The following is a 12233-nucleotide window of genomic DNA, read 5'->3' as shown; positions in this document are numbered from 1 at the left end:
CTTTTAAATACTGCAACACAAGGTATTAAAGATAGCCCAATACTGTTATTAGTGATATGTAAATCTATTTTTCCTTTTAAAGATTTATTTAGAGAAAGAAACAGACACATGGGAGGGGGAAGGAGGAATCGAGGGAGGAAGGGTAGGACATGGGTGGAGGTCAGAATACAATTTGCTAGAGGGTTCTTCTTCCACTCAGTGCCTCCTAAGCCATATCAGCTGAACCACTTTTAAATCACCATCATTACATCTAAAACTAAATCTTTCAGTAAAGAATCTGAAAACCCAAGGTTTAATGATAAGTTAACATAAGAAATGTTGTTTTTCAAAAAAATCCATGTGTATAATAACCGACAGTTACAGAATTCTTAAATGATTTTATTTTTCCTCTGGTGAAATTGAAATATCCTCAAGGTCCCAGATCAAGTGCTTTCTCCTGGCTTCCCAACAGCTGAGTCCTGTCTTCTTGCGGTTTATTTAGAAGAAAGTCAACTATCTGCAGGAGAACATCATCATCAAAGCCTTTCACATCATTATCTTCCACTGTCTCATAAAGAGGCTTACTCTGTGTCCCCCAACATATATTCTTACGAGGGTTATTTTGATCAGCTTGTACAGTCAGTGCCAAAGTATTCAACTGGTAGCAGAAAAAAGAAAAATATTTTCCGTCTGTGATCACGCCCTGGGAGACAAAAGGTCGAGTAACGTCTGCTTCGCTCCAGAATCCTGTAGAAGAAAGCAATGTGGGGCTTTACACATGTTGATCTATTTTCCCAAAACAAAGCACACTGGAGGGTAGCAAAACCCTCTGAAAACCCTGACCTACCAAAGCCCTGAGATTTTGGTTTTCCTGCTCCGGCCACCAACACTACGTTCTTTCTACATTAATGTTTCCTCCTTTCTAGAGTCCCCCAACTTATGATCCGTCTTTTTCTACAACTTTAACCTTTAATAGCTTCCAACACTCACTTAGTAATTGAAGAAGTTTTACCTACATGAATCCTGCTGCATCTGATATCAACTTGATGGCTTTGAGTATGCTTGGAAAACATCCACACCAGCACCATGTAAAACCCAGTATCCATTATGACCATTTATTTCATCAAATATAAATACATACACACACTCTCCAAATCTTCAGGAAAAGTCTAGGTTTCTATGGTTTTAACACCATGCCCTTGGAGAATCCAGTGTGTTTTGAATGTTTTGAAAGAGGTTTAAAGAATTGCTGTCACTGCATCTGGTGTCTCAGGTCCTAAGGTTCTAGGATGTCTTAACACTTTATCTACTCAAGTTTTCTGTCTGGTTCTTGTTCTAGACTGACAGGTTTAATACTTTTATATATACTGCAATAGCCAGGGATCAACTTACCATCTCCACGTGTATAATTCATATTGAGTCCCTCATGGAGACATCTAACAAACGTTACTGCTCAAATGCAGTAGGTAACAGTTTACAGTTCATGAGCAAACAGTGCCACTGGAAGGTATCACTCACCCTTCCTGACTATCCCAACCCCACCTCCTACCATCTTCCCTTCCTATTAAAGAAATATAAGCCAATAATGAAAGCATAAACTTGAAATGCATACCTGCAAATGAAAAAGGAGACTCTAGTAAGAACGATCTGTATTAAAATTCCTCCTAGGTTATTGTGCAGAATTAATCTGGTTCATATTTTGTAACTTCAGGCTTTGCAGCAGAACCCAAACACCTCACCTGGACTCGGAAAGAACAGGACCTACTTGGTCATGCCAGTCCTTGGTCCAAACTCTAGCCCAGAAAGAGAAAGTCCCACATGATACAGTTTCTCCCTTCCGCCATGCTATTGCACAGCATTCTCCTTGCCCTTTCTTTACCGGCCTCTACAGGTCCAGCCTCTCTCCCGTTCCTTAAGTACTTCAAGCCTGTTCTCACTGCAGGGACTGTTTTGGCTATTCCTCTTATCTCAATGTATCTTTCTTAGACACTGAATGAATAGCTCATCCAGGCCTGTCTGAAAGTCATTTCTGGACATCTTCCCATAACGACTATATTCAAATCAATTTTACTTCATACCTCACTTATAACCACCACCCAAAAATCATTATACTTCTTATGCTGGTATACTTTTCTTGTAACATCACCACTCTGAAAGGGGTATATGATTATCTGTCATTCTCCACTGCATTAAAAGCTGCAAGAGAGTTAGCTCTGTCTGTTACTCAACACTGTCTTCAAATCTAACAATGCTGACAAAAAAAGCATTCAAGGCCTGGTGAGACGATTTGGTCGACAACATGCTGGAGAGACCCAAGTTCGATTCCTGGGACCCACATAAAGGTGAAGAATACTCAGTCCACAGAAAGTTGCCCTGTCGCCTCCACATGCCTGCTGTGGCCCACATGCCTCATTGAGCACACTTGCATCTACTGAGGGAGAGCTTCCTAATTGGAACCTTGACTCCCGTATCATTTTCTTTACTACCTCGAGAACTTTACAAAGTGAGAAAACCTACAAACAAATATTTGACTTACTCACCAGTAGTTTTTGAAATGTTTGAAAAAAACACTAGAAAAAGTTTTTGTCTGCACAAGAAGTAATCACAGTAAAAGATCAAGAATATTCCTCATGTGTACTTACAAATTTCAAATGTAAAATGTATTTCATTATGGATTTTTAAATAACTGCATTTTGTATCAATGTAAACTTTTCAAAATGTTCAGCTCCAGGTTGTATCTTACCTAAAGAAAGCAATCTGAGTAATTCAATTCTCAACAGGTTATACTTTCAAGAAGGAAAACTGCCCTAACACTGGGCTTACCTTGGTACATAGCTTGAGCTCCGGTCCAAGCGAAAAGACTTGCAAGGGCATTAGCTCTAAAAACAACTTCCACCTGTTCAGCTTGGTTTAGTTTTAACAGCTTTTCTCTATGTAAACGGTCAGGTAACAAATGAAACTGGGTGTGACCATAGCAGCATGGGTCTGCTGTTTTTGAGCCTAATGGAAAGAAAAACATTTCAGATGAAATGACAGCAAGCAGATGCCCGAAGGCATGGGTTAGCATTTATTTCAAGCACATCTTCTTCAAACATCGTATGCCCAGTACTCAAAATACATAAAAGGAAATGCTTTTACGCATTTTTTTTTTTTTAACTATGGTAAAGTTACCTGAAAACAATTCCCCAACCTGCTCATTATCACAAAGCTCACCAGGGCTCAAAATAAGCCAGAAGGATACACATAGAAGGCATTAGAATTCTTCAGTATTTAATTTTGTCAAGCCTTTCAGTCATTATTAAGAGCTATTGCAGTATCCCTTAGCGTGTACACTTTATGAAGGTTCAGGGAGTGAAGGGCTTGCTGTGGAACCCTAGTGACTAGAGTTGAATTCCTGGAAGCCACACTGCACTAGAATGTACTCCACAAGTCACTCTCTGACCTCCATATTTGCCCTGTGGTACCAATACCCCCACACTCATAGTATGCACACATTTTCACAATAAAAAAAAAACAAAAGAATTTCCTTACAATTAATGCAATAATAATATCTTTGTTCATTTTATAAAAAAAAAAGACTTTTATACTACATTTCTAAATTAAAAAAAAAAAAATAAGAAGCTCATTGGGCAGAGTGTTTGCCTAGCACGCAGGAAGCTCTGCCTCGATTCTGAACATACATAATAATATTGGCATGGTGGGACATGCCCTACCTCTAAACTCAGCATCAGGTAGGTATCTGGGGGCAAGATGAGCTACAGAGTTTCAAGGCCACCTGTCACTCCACAGTGAGTGTCAAGGTAGCCAGGGACAAAGAAAGTAAAGAAAAAGAGCAAGAAAAGAAAAAGAGAAGCAAAACCAGAGGATAAAAAAGGAGGAACGAAAAGGAGAAGGAAAAGGAAAAAGAGAGCTAAGGCAGAAAGGACTTATGGTCCAGCTTTCATGAGCACTGACGTGCTCCATTTCATTGTTAAAGTAGTTTCAAAAGAATTCCCCAGGCACTAAGACCAAGTGGCTGAGAAACAACTAATAAAACGGCCCAGAGGACTAACATATGCTTTTGTAAAGTCTTCACTGGGGCCTCTAGGAACTAATAAGCATATGGAAAGGACAAAACTATCGAGGTGGAGGTGCGTTAGGGCAGACATGAGGCCTGCCAGTGCTTGAACTCCCAACGTATTAACTACCATGTGTAAAACAAACAGGGTGCTTCAATAAAATGCTATTCATGATCCCAAGTCCAGTTCTAAACATACAAAACACAAACTACTTTTTTCCAGATAATAAAAAAAAGGCCTAGCAAGCATAACAGTTTGTAAAGGTTAAACGTGGCTAACTCAGTAGACACAACAAAACGTTCAAATGAAGACCCAAAGTTTTCTCCAATTGTCATTCACGTTACAATACCTTGAGATTATGAACAATATTGCTCATAGCCATCAAACTTCTTAGTTTCCAAGAACTAAATCTGCGCTGGGTATGGTAGTACACACTTCTACACTATGGAGGCAGAGGCTAGAGGGCTCCTGTCACAAGTTCAAGACCACCCAGGGCCACACAGTGACTTCAAAGCCAACCAAGCTACACAAACTCTGTCTCCATCAAAAACAATAAAATATAATAATTCAAATTAAATTCAATTCAAACTAAGGTTAAAGCATGCTTTTACTTTTCACATTTTGAATACATTTACGGATCGATACGTAAGGAGAGACTTACCAGTAAATATGGAGTTTTCATATTGCCGTTTGAACAATGGAAGCTTGTCTGGTTTACATTTCATAACAGGGATTTCCACAGGAATGGAGTAATCCAATGGGACAAACTTAAAGAATAAGAAAACGCAAAGTGAATTCAGAAACATCTGTACCTACTTCATTTACAATTACCCTAGATTTAACATTTTTCCAATGAATTACTTCTTACAAAATGATCTGATTATACAAGCTGAGAATCTCTGAATCGAAATGCTAGGGACCAGAAGTGTTTCAGACTTCAGTGTATTCACAGTCTGGAACATCCATGGAGTCTGCAGGATGGGCATTCCCAATTCAAAACTCTGAAATGCTCTGAGTTCTAGAGTGTTTCAACTACACTGTCTAAAAAGAAGTGCTCACCTACACTAACATTTACTGATGGGCCCAACGTGGTCACACATAGAAAAAATTTTTAAATCCTGCTGTCATATACAATCATAAGTTGATTTTACCACACTGATGCCTTATATATTTAAAATTATTTGACCTTCATAGAACACACCATACACAATCAGAAAGTTGAAAAAGATTTCCAGATGAGTTGCCATCATAAAATAAACATGGAAGGCAAGAGATCTATCCAAAATACCTCATCATATTCACCTGACTATAGCAATGCTTATACCTCACGTCAACAGGTACAAAACCTTACCTCAGGCAGTTGCTTAGATATTCTTATCTGGTTGTGTGGTTTATCATTTATTTGGTATCTTAAAGCATCAATATGACCTTTTCGATGACCAGCAGGAATCCTTTCTTCACCACGATGCCAGTAAAAGTCAACAGGGCGCTTACAATCTATCAAAAGAGAAAACTGGTTATTGATTAAATTAGTCATACATGTTAAGACTGGCATGTCTAAAATATATACATACAAAAATTACAGTGATGTTAGGATCTGGGTTACAGCACTCAAAACTTCATTATGATAGACACTGTAATTAACAGGGTTACTCAGTTAATAAAGATGCTCGAATGACTGACGACACCATTCACCAGAATATAGTGAGAACTGTTCTATGAAGCACTAACTTCATTTTTACAATTAAAGAGTACATATAAATCCAATCACTACCATTTTATACAAGAACTTTGATCTGAACAAAGTTAAGCTTTCTAAGCCACCAATGGTGAGTGGTCAAAAGTTATGGTGTTTTCCTAACACCACTTCCTTCATAAATGAGGAAGAGAAGTAATAGAGACACCACAAGGTTCAGATCTGCACACATCTACAGCCATGGTAGAATTAATTCAGTAAATAGTAAGACACCCTCTGGACCATAGACATAAATGAATTACAAACACATTCTCAGCTGGGGTGTAGCTCATGATAGAGTGTATTCTAGTCCTTGAGTTCAATCCCCACCACAGCCATCCCATCAGACACAAACAAACAAAAACATGATTTATACATGACTTTTCATATCCACACTGAACAAACACAAGTTTCCGTTACCTGGGCCTAAATCTTGACCCCTAAACCTACCAGATATTGGGGTAGTAAGACTCTAGCAACACTTAACATATGTCTCTTTGACTCTTCATTTATAAAATGAATTCATGATATCTACTGTGTTACTGTGAGGATTAATTAGTTGCCATTTAGAAAATTTGTAAAAAGGAAAGACAGAGTAATTGTTAAGAAAAGGTTAGGAATTTTGGCTAATATCTATTATTTAACCTTCACAGTTCTATGACCAAACAGTATTACCCTGACTCTCTCATCTTGAAATTAAGGCAAAGTACCAGAAGTTGATGTTTTAAACAGTATTACCCTGATTCTCATCTTGAAGTTAAGGCAAAGTAAGAGAAGTGGATGTTTGACCTATGGTCACCAGCTTTCCTGGGGAGGAGTCAAAAGACAACCCCAAGCTGCTTCCACTCAAGAACTTTTGGCTGGACAGACAGAAAAACCAGGTGAAGGCACGGAACAGTGATGAACTTCAGCTGAGTCTAAACTTTTAACAAGTAGTCGTGGGCAGGGCAGGCCACGAGGAACTCGGCCTGTCAGTCCCAACGCACTGAGCGCTGCTAAACCAGCTGGGAAGCCTGGAAGCCACAAGGACAGGAATAGCAATCCTCCGCAGGCCTGCCCCATGCCGTGCCCACCTCCTCCGTGCTGGGCGGGAGTCCCAAGCTCACCGAGGGCCGCAGTGGTCAGGACAGGGTTGAGTGGGGCGAGCAGGTTCACCAGAGTCCCCACCAGTTGGTCCAGGACCGGCGAGGCGAGGGCCTGGCGCTGATCGAAGAGGCGCCGGCGCCGGCCACGCCGCAGGTAGACATGCTCCTGCAGGATGCAGTCGCAGACGGCGGCGCGCAGGGCCGCGAGGTCGAGCGAGGGCGGCGCCCGCACGGGCGCGGGCGGCAGGCCCGAAAGGAACACCGTCTTGGTGAAGCCCTGGTACCAGCGGTCGGCGTGCAGGGCGAAGGTCTGCGGATACACCACGTACTTCTTGAACTGCATCTTGGTGAGGAGCCGTATCTTCTCGTCCACGGACGGGGCGGCGTGCACCGCCGCCTGCCAGCGCTGCACCCGCCGCTGCCGCGCCGCCTTGCTGTCGGCCGTCATGGAAGCCACGATCGGCGGGTACCGCGCGGCCGGCGTCGCCACGGCCTCTGCATCGCTCCCCTGGGTGGCCGGGGCGGCGGCCTCTGAGGTAGCGGCCTGGAGGGACAGGCCCCGGCGGGGCACCAGCTTCCAATACCTGGCCGCCGCCATCTTGGTTCCGCGAACCCGGAACCCGAGGTCAACGCTCGGGAACTGTTCCTGCGCGCTTGCCGTAGCGACCAATCGCTTCTTGCAGACGGGGTGCTCGGTGGGTTGGCGGTGCGCCGCGTCATTTAGTTTGCAGCCAATCGGCTTGCTCCTGAAGTTCATGCTACTCTTCTTGGAGTATTTGTGCGCCACAGAACTGGCTTGTGTCTGACGTTTTTACGCGGCTGATGCTCTGAAAAATGAAACGGTTGAAAGGAGTCGCTGCTTGTAGGTTGTTTTAGGGACTCGCAATCTTCTCTCCCTCAGACATGTAGAAATACCCTCCCCCTCAAAGAGAAACTTTAAATCCGTACAGTTCTTAGTTTCGTTCTTGTCTCATACCGCCCCCCACCCCCGCCCCACCCTGTTAGAATTAGAAAGTGATTTTAGGAAATACAGCATCGCTTTATTTATGCATGCTAATTTTAAAGGTTATGCCGGCATCACTTACCTGTGAACTTTAGGAAAACTGTTTCATATACTCTTCTCTGATAATAAAAGGTAATAGAATTGATTTTGCAACGAGGAAATGTGCTTTTACTTGAATTTACCGGAGGATGAGAAATACATGAAATAAGTATTACCAAACAAATTGTTTGAATTTTGCTCTGCATTAATCCCATTGGTCGGTATGAACTGATTCTTTACAATAAAGTTCTTGAAGAATGGATCACTTTATTTTTCAGTCTTCAACAACTAACCAATAGATTTGCATAATAGATGTTCAAGAAATATCTCTGAAAAATAACCAAAATTACTTAAAGCCTAAGTTCATTTCAGACAACCCGTTTCAGTGACTCATTACGGGTTAGAATAAGTGGTTTTGACTTAAGAAAACAGTTCTTGAGGATATTGAAAACAAACATTTTGTTTCTAAAAGGAATGTAGGCATATCTTTAAGTTATAACTGATAATGGACTTCATGAAGTTGCAGGTCTATAAAACAGAAGTTTAGAAATGAAGTATTTGAGTTTAATTAATACCTCATGTGAGAAGTTCCTTACAAAAACAGTTATTATCCTTTTAACTTTAATAACAAAAGGAGGGCATGATGTCAGTCTTCATGCTGATATTTGGCACTTAAAGAATAAAGGTGAGGTGCCTAATGGCAATATAAATTGAAGTGCCATTTTGTGTAAAAAAAAATTCTTTTAGAGTATCATGTAAAATCTAAATCATTTTATAAGTTCTCATACAATGTTAGCACAGGTTTTAGATTCAAACATCAGCTCTAGAGAACAGTTAACACCAGAAGACAATTCTATTGGGGTGCTTTATGTTTGTGTGTGGTAGTAAGTCAAAATAATTAAAACGTATCTAAGTGAAGAGGCAGAACAAGCCCCACAATGGACAAAAAGAGCAAACTCAGGGAAAAAAGGCCAAATTCAAGCTATGGAAAGGCAGATGCTTCTTCTCTAAAGGATCCAAACCTTTTATATTGCCTACAAGGAAGCAGACATAAGGCCAAAGCTAAACAGTGTGGCAGATTTGGTACTGGATCCCAGGTTGCCTGCCACTAACCTTGTTTCATTTAATGTGCCCTTTATGTGCTACTGACATAAGTGTATACTTATTTACTGAACCAAACAGACCTTTCATTCTTAACAGGAAGATGAAATATAATAATACATAATTTGTGATTTATTAGAAGGGGATAGGTGCCATGGGAAAAAATACAGTGGACAAAGTAAATGTCGGTATAGTCTAGTGTGTGGGGAGGTGTTTGCAATTCAAAGAGCATGGCCAGAGTACCACTCTTTGTAAAGAAACGATTTGAGCAATGGCCTGAGTAAGAAATGGGGGATTCATGTAAATATTAGAGTGGGAGGCCCCAGAAGGAGAAACAAAAAAAAAAAATCAGAAAACAAAAACATTAGAAGAAGAGGAGGAGGAGGAGGAGGAGGAGGAGGAGGAGGAGGAACAGGTGCAGAGATTCTGAAATAGTAGCATAGCCTGCAGATCCAACAAGTGTGAAGGCCACATGAAGCGAAAAATCAAAAACAAAATAATGATGATGTAACAGGGCCCCAGAACATAGCCCAACTGACTCCATGATGGAAGTACCATTTAGGTCGTAAAACTCAGCACACAGCCGGGCGGTGGTGGCGCACGCCTTTAATCCCAGCACTCGGGAGGCAGAGCCAGGCGGATCTCTGTGAGTTTGAGGCCAGCCTGGGCTACCAAGTGAGTCCCAGGAAAGGCGCAAAGCTACACAGAGAAACCCTGTCTTGAAAAACCAAAAAAAAAAAAAAAAAAAACAACTCAGCACACAAACAGTACAATCTGCCAAAATGAAAACAAAGACCCACTCCACCAAAGTCCACAGTTCTGAGAAAGTCTATAAATGTACCAACCTTGCTTCTTTTGTCTTCTGTATTTCCACTTTTAGCTAAAACCTTTCTTGTTAACTGAACCCAGAACATGGTTTTTGTGCTTAAAAGCTCACCCTGAGAAAGGCTCAGTGCTACACTGGGATCCTGAACACCCTGTGGAGTCACCACCTGGTAAATAAAGACTTTTTATTGGCCTAAATCCATGTCTGAGTAATCTTCTTAGGTGGCTATCCCACAACAATGGGGAGGTAATAGGAATTGGGAAGAGAAAAGAGTTAAATTTAAAGACTTGTAGACACATTGCTTATATTGTTAGGACTCTGGCTAGAACTCTGAGCAGCTAAGAAGCTGTTGAAGTCAAATGTCATAATGCAACTTAATTTTTTTTCCTGTGTATCTATTAGCATAGACTGCTTAATTGGCGAGATATTCTCATACTTCTGAAGAGTGGAAGTCCAAGAGGAGGGTACCACTGTGGTTAGAATCTTGTGAGGGCTTCTTGACTTACAAACAGCTTCACATAGCGTAAAGAAGGTATGCTCTGTGGTTTTTCTTGAATGAACATTAATCCTGTTATTACAGACCCCTGTCCTTTTCCTTTTAAATATACTGCGATTACTTTTGCAAGTACAATCACACTGAAGCTTAGAGCTTCGACATGGGGATTTGGGGGAAGATGTAATTTCATCACTCAGCCCCCCCTCTCACACAAACACACACACACACACACACACACACACACACACACACACACACACACACACTGTAGAAGGTTGAATTAACTCACAAATAGTTAAATGATCCATGAACATATCGTCATACTTCCAGAAATACAAGGAATGGATTATTGATGTGTGTAATAACCTAGATGTATCACCTAAAATTAGACATGCATTTTTAAAAATACCCAAAGGTGCCGGATGGTGGTAGCGCACGCCTTTAATCCCAGCACTCGAGAGGCAGAGCCAGGCGGATCTCTGTGAGTTCGAAGCCAGCCTGGGCTACCAAGTGAGTCCCAGGAAAGGCGCAAAGCTACACAGAGAAATCCTGTCTCGAAAAACAAAAACAAAACAAAACAAAAATACCCAAAGGTTACATGTTGCATTGTTTCATTGTGATACCATTCTTGATATTGTCAAAAATTACAAAACTGGTAGGCTAATTCATGAGTGGCAGACATTAGGGGGTCACTGTGGTAAGAGGGAAGTGGTAAAGGATGTAAGAGGCAACATCGCAATCCTATGGCAGCTGCATTCTCTGTTTTGATTGTATCAATATCCCATTACTGTTATTGTATTATAGTTCTGAAAGCTGTTACCATCACAGGGAATTAGGTAAAGGTGCATGAAACTGTACTGTAGCATTTCCATATTCTGTATTTAAATTAAAATTTTATTTAGGAAGTTAGAAGGACCTATTAGACATAGAGGACCGAGAATATAGCCCCATGGTAAAAGCATGTGCGTTATGTATGAGGCCTCGGGTTCAATATCCAGCAAAACACACACACACACACACAAAAAAAAAAAAAAAAAAAAAAACTTAAAGATTAAGAAATAGGGGCAGCCACCAAACCTAAGTTTGATCCCAGAATCCACATAATAGAAGGCGAGACCAATTCCTGCAAGTTGTCCAAAGAGCCGAAGACTATCGAGTAAGCCTTACGGGCATTTGGGACACATTCCCAATTTAGATGATATCATAAACTTAGGACACATACCAGTGGGGGGAAAATGCTACAAATAAAAAAAATAATGTGACACAAACTTAGAAACAACTTTCCTGCACTCATGACACACACATGCAAATAAACGCAATGCATTTTTAAAGATTAAAAATTGATAATGAACGTACGGGGGAAATTATAACTTTTCATGGAAAAGGCTTCAGGGTTTCTGCACCCACAGTGGTCACAACTCAGTGATTCTACATACAAGGGCATTTTTCATGTTTTCTGGGTCAGTTGTTCCAAAATATTTTATATTGAAATTACATATATTTTATTTAATTAAAATACTTTGATTTCTCCTTTGTATTCCAGTGTTGTATTCCTATGTTACAAAAGAAGGTCCACATATTTTGAAAATTTAAATACTAATTCTACCAATATGAATCAGTCATCCTTTAAAAAAGAAGTGTTAAATGCTTACCAAGTGGTTATCCAATACCAAATGATCAGCCCTGAAAATGTATACATACAAGTAACATTACATGGATTGATCAGGATGTATTCATGTATTAATGAATTATGTGTGAGTGTGTCTCTCTGTGTGTGTATCTGTACATGTATAATATGTAAACACACACATCAAATAACAATTAAAGAAAAAGAGGCTATAAATTTGAAAGAGAGCAAAATGAATTACATGGGAATATTTGGAAGGAAGGAAGGGAGGGAGGGAGGGAGGA

At 40.6% G+C, this 12233-nt stretch overlaps 1 protein-coding gene across 1 annotated transcript; it reads right to left on the bottom strand.

Moving 5' to 3' along the window:
- Positions 1 to 406: 406 nt before the first annotated feature.
- On the bottom strand, positions 407 to 7495 carry Mrps30 (mitochondrial ribosomal protein S30). The gene is made up of 5 exons (XM_059276204.1): positions 6879 to 7495; positions 5389 to 5534; positions 4699 to 4804; positions 2803 to 2979; positions 407 to 726 (listed from the first exon to the last, which is right to left on the bottom strand). Exons 1-5 carry the CDS (start codon positions 7453 to 7455, stop codon positions 410 to 412), a joined length of 1323 nt encoding a protein of 440 aa, XP_059132187.1. The 5' UTR covers positions 7456 to 7495; the 3' UTR covers positions 407 to 409.
- Between the last annotated feature and the right edge of the window lie 4738 nt (positions 7496 to 12233).

This window comes from Peromyscus eremicus, chromosome 11 (genome assembly GCF_949786415.1).
Source record: "Peromyscus eremicus chromosome 11, PerEre_H2_v1, whole genome shotgun sequence".
Taxonomy (NCBI): domain Eukaryota; kingdom Metazoa; phylum Chordata; class Mammalia; order Rodentia; family Cricetidae; genus Peromyscus; species Peromyscus eremicus.
The sequence above is the reverse complement of the archived record's forward strand: the minus strand, read 5'-3'. Positions and strand labels throughout refer to the sequence as shown.

Coding starts and splice junctions, on each gene's coding strand:
- Mrps30 (XM_059276204.1), bottom strand. CDS start 7,455: ATGGCGGCGGCCAGGTATTGGAAGCTGGTGCCCCGCCGGGGCCTGTCC. Junction 5,535..6,878: donor CCTGACCACTGCGGCCCTCG/GTGAGCTTGGGA, acceptor CTCTTTTGATAG/ATTGTAAGCGCCCTGTTGAC. Junction 2,980..4,698: donor TGAAAACTCCATATTTACTG/GTAAGTCTCTCC, acceptor TCTTTCCATTAG/GCTCAAAAACAGCAGACCCA.